Source organism: Podarcis raffonei, chromosome 8 (genome assembly GCF_027172205.1).
Source record: "Podarcis raffonei isolate rPodRaf1 chromosome 8, rPodRaf1.pri, whole genome shotgun sequence".
In the NCBI taxonomy this organism is placed as follows: domain Eukaryota; kingdom Metazoa; phylum Chordata; class Lepidosauria; order Squamata; family Lacertidae; genus Podarcis; species Podarcis raffonei.
The window spans coordinates 11,696,569-11,711,368 of NC_070609.1; the positions used below are offsets into that span (position 1 = coordinate 11,696,569).

The following is a 14,800-nucleotide window of genomic DNA, read 5'->3' on the forward strand; positions in this document are numbered from 1 at the left end:
TAGTTAGGAGAAGTCCGCTCAAACTATTGAGGGGGAGGAAGCTAGCAACAGTTGGGCTGAACCATTGTGGGGGAAATAGGGGGAGAAGGGGAGAACCACTGTGTTTCAAAAACAGTGCTGGTGAAAAAAGTTGGCAAAGGGATGCCTCAGAAAGCAGAATAATATGCTCGGGGTAGATCAGTGGAAAATACAGCGCCCACAGAATGCTCTGGTTCCCTCCAAAATTTTGGGTGGTTTACCCTGAACCAATGAGTAATTAAGAATATACTGTACATATATAGATAAGATAGAATGAGCAAGAGATCCAAGAAAGGGATCGAGCCCCTCAGCTAAACGACTTGGATGGAATTCCCCTCACCCCTAATTTGGATGAAAGGCTATTCCAACAAAAATGAAAAACCCAAGGGCAATGATGGTTTTTAAAAGTGCATCAGCCACCCAAAGGCCTCTTTTTTCCAGTGTGATAGGAGTCTGAAGCTATTCCCCATTCCCCACTTATTTACGTGAAGCTTTTTGAAACAAAGTTATGAATTTTTATTTTTTGGCTTGTTAGCTTATTAAATTAAATGCAGCTTGAATCAGTAGCTGGGATTTGTGCACCTCTGTGCTGCAAAATAAAGGGCATCACCCCAAACTGAATTGTCACTGCATTTATGTTCCATCTTCCCTTCAAAGAGGTCAGCGGGCTATGCATCTTTTTCTCTTCACCCATTTTACCCTCACAACAATGCTGTGAAGTAAATTACACTGATATGGCCCAAGGTCACCCAGCGTGCCTCATGGCTGACGGGATTCCGATGTACTCTGCTCTTGTTATTTATTTTATTTACTTATTTACTTTCATCAGGTCTATCAACCATTTTTTTTTTATCGTGATAGAGCTAAAACCAAAATTTAAAATACTGACCAGGATTTCTCCAACATTGTTCTAATCACATTTACAACTTCTTTTTTTGCCTGTCAGTTAGCTACCAAAATAAACCATCCATTTATATTTATATACAAGACTGCTATGAATATAATATGTGGGGGTGCGGACACTGTCTTGAGATTGACAGATATGAAAGAGGGACATGGAATAAAAATGCAAGCTTGTAAATAAATCCACACAAGATACTAGCCTGCAATGTTATTAAAATAGCCCACTAAGAATTATACATTTCCTTGCTAGCTACAGAGGAGGCGAGTCACAGAAATGCAGGCTGTTAATTCTGATTTCAAGCTATTCCACTGAAAGGGCAATGGGAGCTGCAGAGAGACTTTGGGGCTAGTTGATAATATATTAGTCAAACTGTTGCAGGGAAAATCTGCTGTCTCACCGAGTACCATTAATTACTCGTGAGTCGGGTTGAAGAAAGAGTCCAAAAGTTTATTTACTGCAGTAAATAGGTTCAGCACGGTCACCTCCACAAAGGCTGAATGGGGGTGGGTCTTACCCCCCCCGGACCTTTTACAGTGGTACCTGATTCTCAAACTTAATCCGTTCCAAAAGTCTGTTCCAAAACCAAAGCGTTCCAAAACCAAGGTGTGTTTTCCAATAGAAAGTAATGCAAAATGGATTAATCCATTCCAAAGTTTTAAAAAAAACCCCTAAAACAGCAATTTAACATAAATTTTACTATCTAATGAGACCATTGCTCCATAAAATGAAAGCAATAAACAATGTACTGCAGTCACACAATCAATCAGTAGCTGAACTGGGTTCCACACAGCCAAAAAACAAACAAAAACACAAAATAAATAGCAAAAACAGACAGACCTCAGCGTAACACTCAAAACGGAAGTGTGGCACTCAAACTGGAAGCGTGGCACTCAAAATGGAGCATGTTTGGCTTTCAAAAAAAGTTTGCAAGCTGGAACACTTACTTCTATGTTTGCAGTGTTTGGGTTCCAAGTTGTTTGAGTACCAAGGTGTTTGAGAACCAAGGTACCACTGTATAGGTTTTAGAGATAAAATCCAATCAAACCGCTGCAGACATTTGCAGAGTGTAGCTGGCAGAACACTCATTGGATACAACTTTCTAGATGTCCAGCCTGCAACTTGACGTGTGTCCAGCCCTTCTAGGGCCCCTCACTTCCAAAGTTTTGAAGCCTAAATACATACAAGCCTACATACTAAAGAAAGGAGAATTGTAGTCTGAGATTTATGTTCACCTAGATAACAAGCCTACATAAGGGGAGTTGTCCTTCGTAAGCTGGCACAGCCAGACTCCCATAATTTTACTCTTCAGAAGTTCACTCCCTGAATGCCTTATCTTTGGTATTTCCAGCAACTGGGCTATGTGTCTTTTATGAACAAAACGAAACTATTATGAATGAAGGATTTTAACAGAACTCCAATATATCATTCAGTTGGGGCTTTCTTTTATAGGTTTCTCACACAAAACATGGGGATGTGGGTGGCGCTGTGGGTAAAACCTCAGTGCCTAGGACTTGCCGATCGCACGGTCGGTGGTTCGAATCCCCACGGCGGGGTGAGCTCCTGTCTTTCGGTCCCAGCTCCTGCCCACCTAGCAGTTCGAAAGGACCCCTAAGTGCAAGTAGATAAATAGGTACCGCTTTATAGCGGGAAGGTAAACGGTGTTTCCGTGTGCTGCGCTGGTGCTGGCTCGCCAGAGCAGCTTCGTCACGCTGGCCAAGTGACCTGGAAGTGTCTCCGGACAGCGCTGGCCCCCAGCTTCTTAAGTGAGATGGGCGCACAACCCTAGAGTCGGACACGACTGGCCCGTACGGGCAGGGGTACCTTTACCTTTACCTTTACCTTTACCTTTTACACACAAAACATATTTTGGGGGCCCTTGGGGTCCCCCTACAATACCATTGGCCAATGCTACCTCAGTTAAGAATGAAGACAGGAATGGGAATTTCTGTGTAAACTCAAGGTTATTTTGATGGGGCCTGATTTCAACATACCTTTCTGATATGCCTAATGTTGGGGTGGGAATTAATTGCATATAGAAGTTAATTTGTCTCACTTATGGTCTTCTTATATTCGTGGATGCATATGTCAGGGGTGGGCTGATCTGATCAGAGCATCAGTCCCCTCTGTTATCCATCAAAAGCAACACCAACAACTTGACAAGGAAAAACGTCTGGAGGAATAATCTACTACTGACAGAATATCACAACACATAATAACAAGGGCTCATTTCCTCATCTTCCAGTTGTCACTTGCCAGCAACGCCCTTCTGCTTTATATAAGTGACAAACAGACCAGTTCCTGAGAATAAATCAGTGAAGGGAAACCCTCAGCTCACAGGCCAAATTAGGCCCACCAGGGACCCTAATTTCAGAAATGAGGCCATTTCCCTCAAACCATGTCCACCTGCTCCACATCTGGCTTTGTATGTGACACCTGGTGTGGGTCAGATAAAGCTGCATCTGCAAAGGGACAATTGGAATAAATAATAAAGGGTGTGCCTGATTGCTCTTTGATTAGCAAGGTTGACATGGCTGGGGAGGAGGGAGCTTGCAACAGCTGGGCTGAACCACTGTGAAAAATAGATGCAGAATGATAAATAGAAGGAAAGGGCAGAAATCACTGTGTTAAAAGTAGAGCAGGGAGAAAAAGATGGGGAGAGGATTCCTTTAAAAGTGGAGTAAAGAATGAAGTATAAATGCTATTTTTGGCATGTTCCTGAACAGAGGAGTGTAGCCGTATATATTAACTTTGATTCCTCAGTTTTCCCCAAAACCAGAAAACAGCACATTCAAACAAAATTAAAAATTGTGTGCTTTTGCATACTTCCTGGGCAGGGGAATTAAAACAGGACAAAACAAGAAAACAAAAATGAGGTGCGCCTGCAGAAATCTGTTTATGTGCCCTACCAGTACATAACTGGTGTAACAGAATTAATAAATTAGAAGGTGGGGACAAACATAAAAGGTAACACCTACTGGTATAAATTGTAAATTACTCCCCAGATACAAATTGAAATACATATGGGTCTCAATTAGTCTAATGCAATTTGAATGGTGGGGTGGGGAGTAGATTAACAGCTAAGCAATGCTTACATGTGGACAAGCCCTGTGGCTTCTCACAGACCATCCTGCCTGCACCTTAGGGTCAGTGGATGATGCCTGACTGGTGGTCCCTACGCAGGATGAAGTGCATACCTCTGGGACCAGTGGAAGGACCTTTTTAGTGGTGGCTCCATGGCTCTGGAATGTTCTCACTAAGATGTGCCTAGCCAGATTATCATTTTGTTTTAGAAAGCAGGTGAAGGCACACCTATTCCAGCAGGGGAATTGTGATTGAAGTAATTTGAATTTGAATTAGTTTGATGCTGCTGCTTTTGTTTGCAAGTTCTTGTGTGGCTTATTATGATGATGTTGTTGTAAAGCACCCTGTGGCCTGCTGGCAACACTTATTTTTAAGCAAAAGGACAAATCAGCATCTGTGTTGGCTACCCCTTGTCATAGACTGTGCTTTTTGTATTGCATTGCCATTTGAAAAGCTTGTGGTGCAATTGATCTGTTTCAGACCAGAATCTCTCCCAGTCCCACCCCCACCTGGAGACTGAACCTGGGACCTTCTGCATGCAAAACAGATGCTGTACCACTGAGCTGCATTCCTTTCTCGTATATCTCTATCTTTGGAAATTGCTACCCTGTTTTCCAGGAACTGCTGATGCTCATTCTGAGAAAGAGGAATAAGAGCAACATTATTTTGGAGAACACAGGCAGAAGTCTTTCTTTGTGGAAATATGGCAAAGATCAAGGGGTCAAAAACAGTGTTCCCATTATGGTGTATGGGTTCCACTTTCTTCCCTCCTCACAGCACCAAATGGGGCAATACTTTTTCTGTGGCCTTCTGTACAAACAGGAGAATTTCATATTGACTTAAGCACTGATGTCGACCGGAAATGCCGTTGCTGTGGGCTGAGTCACCAAGTGCTGGGAGCCAAGCAGCTACAGGGCAGCACATCATGTGTCAAATTTAGAGCTTTGTGAAGGGATTGCGCAGTTTGCCCTGCTCAGTGGGATCTTCCAGCCTCTGGCACCTCCACCTCACCCCTCCTCCTTTAGTCAGCTGAGAACAAGCAGTCCTGCTGGCTGGTTAAGACAGGAAACCAAAAGGGAAACTGAAACCTTTTCTTTAGCAATTCTAATTCCAGTCAAAGCATCTATTAAGGGGAATTCATGTGAGCGCTACCATAAAAAGCCACTGGAGTTTGCAGTCAGAGCAGGAGTGTTGTAACCTGCTCCAAGCACACATCTGTGGGAAAGGCTTCAGCAGCTGCAGCCCCCTCCTGAGTTTCCTCCTGGCTGAAGTGCCCCGCAGAGAGACTGCTGACAAGCCAGACCAGCCAGAAAATTACCTATGTGAGTACCACCTTTTCTCTCCACAGTCCTGCCTAGCTGTTAGCTTGAGAGAAACAGCCACAAGCCCTGGATTTCAGACTTTCAGGCTGGGGAAGAAATGACTTGGGCCAAATCAAGGCAGGGCTGGCAGGATACATCTTGCTGAGTGTGGCGAAGCAGCAAATGCTTTCTATTTGTGCCCTGTCTTGCTGGCTATGCAAGGGATTGAGGAAGTAGTCAAGTGATTCTGGCACCTGAGGCAGAAAACCCCACAAATGTCTTGGCAGTGAAAACGCAGTAATAATAAATAACAAACAATTTGCGGCCTTTTCCTGATGCACAAAAACAGCTGCCCGCCCCTCTACCTAATGATAGGGCTTGTCCTGGAGTGAGTGAATAGTTTCATAGTTCTTGAAGAAAAGCATTCAAAGATCCTATGGGCAGCCCTTCCTTTATCTAGCTAAGGGATGGGGAATCTCAGGTTCGGGTGCCAACTGTTACCCTGTAGGCCTTGGGACCACACCTCCTCCCCCCAAGAGATTTTGCCTAACTGAAATATGTCCTTTCATTTTGATGTTTTGAAATGGTAGGAATCGCTCACATTCACTGCTCTGGCCCAGAAGCTTGCCCAAGAGGAAATGCCCTTGGGGAAAATGTTTCCTAACCTCGACCCTAACCTCGACCCAGCCTTTCCAGGGGAAATAACCTGAGTGCAGAAGCAGAGCTTGGAATTTCTTTTTGTCTCTTTAGATTCCTCAGCCTCTTTCCTGGGCTGCCTTCTGAACTGCTCAGCCAAGCATCATGGAAGATCCAATGTGCCTGATCGAGAACAACCCCAATGAACAGCTGCGGATCAACCAGGAAGCCCTGAAGATCTTGCAGAGCGTCCAACAGCCAGTGGTGGTAGTAGCCATCGTGGGACTGTACCGCACAGGCAAATCCTACCTCATGAACAAGCTGGCAGGAAAGAAGAAAGGTGAGTCTGCACAAGGAATAGGTGTTGGTGGGTAGAGACTTTGGGCTGGATGGGGCCAGCAAGGTACATTCAGATGTTACTTCATTTAGGTAACCGCTTTTTCAGATATCAGAGAATTCCACACTAAGAGGACCATATTCTGAGGTTATTGCTGATCCCCTCGTACCTGATTCCCTTATTCCTGTCTCATTTGATCCCTATAGGCTTCTGTCTGGGGGCCACAATACAAGCACAAACCATGGGCATCTGGATGTGGTGCCTTCCTCACCCCAAAAAGCCTGGCCACACCTTGGTGCTTTTGGACACAGAGGGGCTGGGCGATGTGGAGAAGGTAAGTTGGAGACACAGAGCAGCTATTGTATGGGGGAAGGGCCATAGCTTAGTGGTAGGGCAGCTGCCTTGCATGCAGAAGGTCCTAGGTTCAGGTAGGGCTTGCTGTTTGTGCCTCACGCCTTCATTGTATACCTTTAGGCACCAGGCAAAAACATTCCTTTTCAACTAGGCTTTGGCTGATTAATATTCTACAGCCTTTTAAAATGTTTGGGGGAGTATTGTTTTCTTTAACTATTTACTTTTGTTTTTACCTTTTACCCAGAGATCTTGTGATGAAGGGTGGTATATAAATCTTAATTAACAACAACAACTATACAACAGGAGAACAAGGCTAATCAGGAGCACTTTAAAAGCTCTCAGGTGAAGAAGGATGCTCATAGGAGTAATCCAAAGGTGAGATAGTGCGAGCAGAAAGGCATCAACCAGGCAGAGTTCTTTACTGTGTGTAGGGATGCAGCCTAGGTGCAGATCAAGTGTGTAACAGGATTCTGCACTAATTGCTTACATCCCATCCTACAGAGCAATACTGCGAATGACTCCTGGATTTTTGCCTTGTCCATTCTGTTAAGCAGCACCTTTGTATACAACAGCATGGGCACCATTGACCAATATGCTCTGGAGAAGCTGCAGTATCCTTTGTACAAATGGTGTCAGGCAGTTCACTGCCAGTTTTCCTGCTTTGCAGTCAGAATAGATGGTGTGTAGATGCTTTTGGTAGCAATGTAGCTGTGTGTGCACGCTGGGAAATGCCTCTTGGTACATACATTTATTTTCATGATACTGGATGGTGCAATGTAGGTCACAGTTAGTGGGGACACCACACTGGTTTCCAGGAAGCACACTTATGGACAAATTCAAACGAAGATGAACGAAACTGTGATAATAAATAAGACAGCAATTTTTAATCAGTTAGCTGGTTAGATTTCTTTGGGAGGGAAACAGCACTAAAAAGACACCTGTCCAATGAGGCAGCAAAAATCTGTTAATTCATTTAAATTCAAGTCCTATTGATTTTTATCAATAGAGGGCAGCTCTAAAAGAGTCATTCTGCCTTCTCTCACACACAGAAGGAATGCCTCTTCTAGTACTGTGTCTGCTCTGTTGCATGCATACATCATCTGAAAACGAAGGAATTGTGCTTTTTGATTTGGAACTACTGTTTTTATCTAGAAGCAAGATTTATCTAATTGGGTAACATTTCTAATAAGGGACTTAGGAATAGTGAGGAGGGATAGAGGAGGAAAGGTGAGGGGTATTTGAGAGATTACTGCCCTGTGAAGTGGAAGAGGCATCGTAATTTCCTTAGTGTGATCCCAGGTATGTGACAGAGCTGACTAAGCGCATTAAGGTGAAGAGCACACCTGCAAAGGACTCTGAGGGTGAAGAGGAAGATTCGAGTGACTTTCTTAGGTTCTTCCCGGCTTTCATCTGGGCTGTGCGTGATTTTTCGTTACTGCTGAAACTGAATGGGAAACCTATCACCGAAGATGAATATCTGGAGAATGCCCTGAAGAGGAAGAAAGGTACTGAGAGTCGGAGGGATCCTAGCCTGGATGAGTGCCGGATTTAGGACGGTGTGGGATGTTCCCCCTCACAGGGGGCCGAGCCAAGGGATCACAAAATAATAGCAACAGCAACCATAATAACCTTATCTGTGATTCTCTCTCTCTTAGACAACCCAGAGAAGTTGGACCTTGCCAAGAAATGCATACGCCAGTATTTCCCCAGCCGCAAGTGCTTTGTCTTTGACCGCCCGGCCTCAAGGCGAGCTTTAGAGGAACTGGAGGACCTACCTGAATCTAAACTGAATCCTGACTTTCTGGAGCAGGTTCAGCATTTCTGCAGCTATATTCATGAGCAAGCTCAGGCAAAAGTCCTCCAGGGAGGGCACACGGTGACAGGGACATGTGAGTAGAGGCAAAGGGCATGGGTTGAGTGGCTCATGGGGAATCCTGGCTGGAGAGGCTGGGGTTTCACCATGAACTTCAGTATACAGCTGAAGGGTTTATGGACTGGAATACCTTTTTGTTTATAGACCAGAATACTTTTTGGTTGTTTTTTCTGCAAGAGACTAAGGGCCTGTCGACACTTCCACTTGCCCCAGACTTTTGCACAATTTGTGCTGGACCATTACCATTTATTTGAGAGCTTTTTCATATATCCTGAACTATCTCATAATAATAATAATAATAAATAATATTTATACCCTGCCCATCGGGCTGTGTTTCCCCAGCCGCTTACATTAGTTCATCATTTATCCAGTTTTACTCATATCATATTCAATCACATTAATATCTTATTAAACCATATTTCTCTCCCTTCCTACCCCTTGCAGCATTGGGGCATCTGGTGGTGACCTATGTGGACGCCATCTGCAGTGGCTCCATACCCTGCATAGAGAACGCGGTGGTAGCCTTGGCGCAGATTGAGAACATAGCTGCTTTGCAGGAAGCCATTACATACTATGAAGCTGAGATGGGGAAACACTTGAAGCTGCCCACTGAGACTATCGAGGAGCTGCTGGAAGTGCATGCCCAATATGAGAAGGAGGCTATTAAAGTGTTCTTGGCACGAGCTTTCAAGGATGTCAATCACGAGTACCAGAAGGAACTTGGGGTATGGGGATTAACTCTCCGGTGGGCATGAGATAGGGGGATCTCCAGATCTGATATGGGGAAAACTTGGAAGGATTTTGTGTTGGATGGAAAGCTGGATACTCAGAAATGGGAGGTTCCTTTCTATGGGGCAGTGTATTCATTCCTGTCCTAGTTCAAAGACTGAGTAGCCAAGATGTCAAGGGATGAGATCCGGCTCCTTAGCAAGGTTGTGTTGGCCCTTGATTGGATGCCATTGGAGCTAGTTGAGTTGAGTTAAGATGCCCCCAGGAACATGGAACATCTGGCAGCCACTTGGTTTTGTTGGGCTAAAAAGTGACCCTGTTCCCAAGGGTAGTGTTTAGAATGAGGAACTAACTGCGGGAGGACCAGTTTGAGGAAAGGACAGAGGGTAGTAGGTGGGCCACCTTTTTCAGGCAAAGTAGACTTACAGCAGGTCCTGTTATTTGAAGCCTTATCCACACTTACCTTTTGCCTTGCTCTTTCTGAGCTTTAAAACATGGATTGTGCCTGGAAAGAGCGGAGGAAAGGTAAATGTGAATAAGCCCTGGGTCTTTTAGCTCTTCCTTGCATCTCTTCTCCTTAGAATCATAGAATCATAGAGTTGGAAGAGACCACAAGGGCCATCGAGTCCAACCCCCTGCCAAGCAGGAAACACCATCAGAGCACTCCTGACATATGGTTGTCAAGCCTCTGCTTAAAGACCTTCTGGGTTGACAAATGGGAAGCCAGTTGGCACTCAGCAGAATGGACTTTCTGATCTGTATCTAAGAGTCACTTTCTCTCATGGATTTCAAGGGCATTGCAGCCTTCCTCCTGGGTCTCCACATGCAAGATGCAAGCAGCTTTCTACCTTTCCCTGCTCAGTGCTATTTATGATAAATCTAAAAAGCAGAGTTAGGGGCATTCTGGGTGCTAACTTGCTTATTTGTTTGATGGTGCTGGGAGAGTAAGTAGAACAACAGTTAACTTTCAGAATAAAATCCTTTTATTTCATACACTGAAACGCACTTTGGAACCATGTTATCCTTTGCTCCCCCATTGCACTGGTTCACTGGGGCTAGTGCCTGCAACAAGAAGGAGCCCTGAAATCCCTGGAATAGGGAATATAGGACTGTTCTCCATTAGGAAGCACCATTTGCATCTCACCCTGTGCCCCCTTCTCTCTTCCCCTCCACTCTTCCCTCTTTCCTCCAGACCCAGCTGCGTGCCAAGCTTCTAGAGTTCTGTTCTCGCAATGAGCAGGCATCATCAGATCGCTGCCAGGCTGTGCTTACACAGCTGTTCCAGGACCTGGAAGAGGAGATTGGCAAGGGGAGCTATTCTGTGGCTGGGGGCTACCAGCGCTTTCTGGATGACCAGAAGGAAAAGGTGGATCAGTATTACCTGGTGCCTGGGAAAGGACTCATGGTGAGTCAGACTTGTAGCAACAGGAGGGATAAGAGGACATGCAACACACCCACAAACCACGTTTAGCTTCCCCAGGGATAAATCCTGACCTTATAACTATTTTACTGTTCCTTTGCTATAATAGGTTTCTCCAGAGCTGTCGCTCCATCCCAGTCAGCAGCCCTGTCAGCATCACTATAAGAGACACTGTGGTGCAATGGTTAGAGTGCTGATCTAGGATCTGGGAGACCAGGGTTCATATCCCTACTTCAGCAACAAACCCGCTGGGTGATCCTGGCCCAGTCACTGCTTCTTTGCTATCTTGCCTCACAGCTTTGTTGCAAGCATAAAATAGGGAGGGCGAGAGCCAAGTACGTCACCTTCAGCTCTATGGAGGAAAGGTGGGCTATAAATGTAAGCCCTGCCTCACTCCCCTGCCTTGCCTGCTCTCTGCTCAGCCACATTTCTCCCAGTGCAGCTCTGATCCTGAAGTGCTTTGTCTTTGACCGCCCGGCCTCAAGGCGAGCTTTAGAGGAACTGGAGGACCTACCTGAATCTAAACTGAATCCTGACTTTCTGGAGCAGGTTCAGCATTTCTGCAGCTATATTCATGAGCAAGCTCAGGCAAAAGTCCTCCAGGGAGGGCACACGGTGACAGGGACATGTGAGTAGAGGCAAAGGGCATGGGTTGATTTCTCCCAGTGCAGCTCTGATCCTGAAGTGAATCAGGGTGGGAGAAGATTTCTTAAAAGGATAGTACACCTTGGGGTAAAGCAGAGGAGGAAATGTCTTTTTCAGATAAATTACATTTTGCGTTAATTGATTAATATCTTGCCTTTTCTTCAAGGAACAGAAGGCAGTGTGAGTTGTGTTCCCCCTATGTTTCTCTCACAGCAGCCCTGTGAAATAGGCTAGGGAGAGAGAGAGAGAGAGAGAGAGGGAGGGAGGGAGGGAGAGAGAGAGAGAGAGAGAGAGAGAGAGAGAGAGAGAGAGAGAGACTCTCCAAGATCGCTTCATGGCTGTGTGGGGGACTTGGACCTGGGTCTCCACAGTCTTAGTCATACACTTAAAGTAATACACCTCACTGTCTTCTCTCACAAACCCAGCTCAGCTCCAGATGTGATTGGGCCATTAATCTAGATAAAGTACGAATGGCTACCCTGCCATATCTAGACTGGCCTTCAGGTTTTTGCAGTGTCTTCTTTACTGCATATAGCTTTGCATGCAAGCACAAAGCCAAACAATTTGCCTCACTCTACCCCTCTTCTCCTCTTTAGGCTTCCCAGGCCCTGCAAGACTTCCTGAAATCCAAGGAGGCAGCAGCCCAATCCATTTTGCAGGCTGACCGGACCCTCACGGACAAACAGAAGGAGCTTGAAGGTGAGCCCCAGTTCAGACAGGCCTTACAGACCCATAACAATCTTGGCTGGGATAGTTTTAGCCTCCTCCGTCAGAGATGGGAGTCCCCACTTCCTATCACTTTTGCTAGTTCCTGATTCCTACCAATTCCCAGGCCTCTGAATGAAAGCCAAACTAGGAACATCTTGGAGGGTACAATGATTAGACCTGCCATTTAATAAATAAAAAAATTGTAATGGCCATTATGGAGGGGTGACTTTGACTGAGACCACAGGATGGAAGAGGAAAATGTTGCTGGGCATATTCTTGTCATCTGATTAAGGGAAGTGAGAAAGGCCCACTAGACTGAACTTCATTAAAATAACGATGTGATTTCCAATGATATGATAATTTATAAAAGCTGTTTTTTTAATATAAAAAAAGCCCTGATACTGAGCTGTCACTGTAGCCCAGCTGAAATGTGATGCAGCAAAAAAAGAACTGATGGTGTTGTATTTAGTACACAATACTACTAATAGTAATAATAGTAATAATAATAATAATAATAATAATGATGATGATGATGATGCTACATGCACACCACTCATGTAAAGAACATTCCATTCCCTAAGAATCCTGGGAACTTAGTTTGTTAAAGGTGCTGGGAATTGTAGGTCTGTGAAGGGTAAACTAAAGTTCCCAGAACTCTTTAGAGGAAACTGTGTTTTTAAATTTGATTTCAGTGTATGTACACAACCTCCCAATACGCTAATGCAGCCTTTGCCAACCTGTGTCTTAATGTACAATTAGCATTCACCATCTCTCTTTCCCCCTAGTGGAGCGAGTCAAGGCTGAAGCCTCTGCCCGGGAAGCAGAGTTGCATGAGAAGATGAAAGATGAGGCTGTCCGGAGGGCCCAGCAGCAGGAAAAGAGTTTTGAGGAGCACAAAAGGCAGCTAGAAACAAAAATGGAGGAGGACAGGAGGAAGCTACTGGCAGAGCATGAGATGGTGATGAATGCAAAGCTCCAGGTAACAATATCCTTAGTACTGTAAGCCTGATCATTTATGCAGTCCTACCAGCTTTCACTAAAGAGGCCAGAGTCTCATAAGACACTACCTAGGTATGCAATTTCTATGCATGTATTTTTACCCCACTCTTTAGCCAAAGAAGGACTCCTGAGCAGCTCACGACAATCAGTAATAAGCATTCAGGCTTACAATCTAAAAGATACAGCACAAAAAGAAAAGGGATTGGGAGCGAGGACAAAAAAAGCAACCCCAGGCACTATTTCTTAGTCACAATGTTCTTTTGAGTCTTCTTTCTGGCAGAGAAGAAGGAAGCAAGCTTCCTCCTGCTGCTGCTGCTGCTGCTGCTGCTGCTGCTGCTGCCGCCTCTTTGGATGATGAATGGGGTCTGGTTTGTCTCTCTTGCCGTTATTTTTTCTAGGAACATGTGACCATTGGGGAGCTCTACAACATACATCCTTCAGGAATCACAGTGCCAGTTTGTGCAAGATGGCACCATTCTAGCTGCCTGAGGCTGCCTGTGTCATCTTGAGAGAGTCTTCAGGGACCTAACATTAGGGGAAAGAAGCAGTTGGATTGGGGGCATATGGAGAAGGGAGGAGGAAGCAATTGCTCACCTGTCTCAATTCACCACCTGAATTGCACTAGCTCTGTCCCCGTCTCCTTTATTGCAGTCTCCATCTTTGCTCTGTGATCAACTGGCATTGACTTTATTCTTTATCCCTTCCATTCCTTAGGAGCAGAGGCGGCTTCAGGAAGAAGGGTTCAAGCGAGAAGTCAGCAGGCTTCAGGGCGAGATCCAGCGCTTGAACTCTGCGATGAGTGAACAGTCGAATGGGGGCTCTGGATGTGTGTTCCTTTGAAGCTGCTGGCATTTCCAAAAGGCCCTAAATGGATGAGGAATGGGATGGAGAGGAGAGATCTACTTTGTATCTGGGCTCACTGAGGAGATATCTTTGGTGTGACTTTTTGTGTGTATATGAGAAAAATGATGGCATTTAAAGACAAAATGGGTGAAATTAAACAAGAAGGAAAATCTGATAGTTGATTGTATTCTGTTGGTATAATAGGGTTCATGCCTTGTAACCTTGTCTTAACTATTACGTTTATGTTGCAAATAGTTCTAGCTGTTGCCTTCCAAGCATTCGCATACATGTGGTTTATTTATTTTGGTTTTATTTTATGTCTGTATTTCTTTGACAGTGATTTATGATTGTATATGGACCATGTATATTGCCACTAGATCCTATTTTAATAACAGTGCATTTTGCAGAACCTTATATAACAGCTTTTGGACAATTAATAAATAAATTGGAATCGGCCATGGGTAGAGCTTCTCTGTAAAGATAACGTGTCTCCAGCTTGAAACAATCTGAAGACAAGACAGTGTGTGGAAAGTTTACTGGGCTTGGATGTGGGGAAATCATTCTCAGCTATGAAGCTCTCATGGATGGGTTTTAGGAAGGGTGGAGGGAATCGCCCCCATATACATTTCAGATGACATTATTCACTAGAAGCACCTTTATCTCAGGCAAATCTGCTGCATCTTTGCATTGACTGGCTTTTGTGAACAATCCAAAGTTCTTGATTGCCATTAGTCAAATGCAAACCGCACCAAATATGGACATCATATTTCCCCCAGGGGAATCAGACTTCTGCTGCTTCTCTCTCATACACAAACACACCTTTGCTGCTGGAGAGCACACCTCAGCTGTGGATATTTGCAGGCATAGCTGCTTCCCATCATCTCACTGACCGCTAAAAAGGTGATCTGGAGCCATGCTGTTCGTTGTTTTTCAGACAATTAACATTTCCACA

General features: G+C 44.8%; 1 protein-coding gene across 3 annotated transcripts; it reads left to right on the top strand.

The window, feature by feature from the left end:
- Positions 1 to 72: 72 nt before the first annotated feature.
- On the top strand, positions 73 to 14,310 carry LOC128418351 (guanylate-binding protein 1-like). Of its 3 annotated transcripts, XM_053397941.1 has the most exons (12): positions 73 to 677; positions 4,484 to 5,325; positions 6,055 to 6,280; positions 6,484 to 6,611; positions 7,133 to 7,242; positions 7,931 to 8,136; positions 8,287 to 8,520; positions 8,949 to 9,229; positions 10,426 to 10,638; positions 11,895 to 11,997; positions 12,792 to 12,985; positions 13,720 to 14,310. In XM_053397941.1, exons 3-12 carry the CDS (start codon positions 6,106 to 6,108, stop codon positions 13,843 to 13,845), a joined length of 1,770 nt encoding a protein of 589 aa, XP_053253916.1. In that variant the 5' UTR covers positions 73 to 677; positions 4,484 to 5,325; positions 6,055 to 6,105; the 3' UTR covers positions 13,846 to 14,310. The 3 variants fall into 3 exon arrangements, with proteins under 3 accessions (XP_053253916.1, XP_053253917.1, XP_053253918.1); XM_053397942.1 differs by lacking the exon at positions 73 to 677 and having other exon boundaries at positions 2,874 to 5,325; positions 6,064 to 6,280; XM_053397943.1 differs by lacking the exons at positions 73 to 677; positions 7,133 to 7,242 and having other exon boundaries at positions 2,874 to 5,325; positions 7,920 to 8,136.
- The last annotated feature ends 490 nt before the right edge of the window (positions 14,311 to 14,800 follow it).

Excerpts from the sequence above, each read along its gene's own strand:
- LOC128418351 (XM_053397941.1), top strand. The coding sequence starts at position 6,106 with ATGGAAGATCCAATGTGCCTGATCGAGAACAACCCCAATGAACAGCTG. Across the intron at positions 8,137-8,286 it reads TGCCCTGAAGAGGAAGAAAG|ACAACCCAGAGAAGTTGGAC; the intron begins GTACTGAGAGTC and ends TCTCTCTCTTAG. Across the intron at positions 11,998-12,791 it reads CAAACAGAAGGAGCTTGAAG|TGGAGCGAGTCAAGGCTGAA; the intron begins GTGAGCCCCAGT and ends CTTTCCCCCTAG.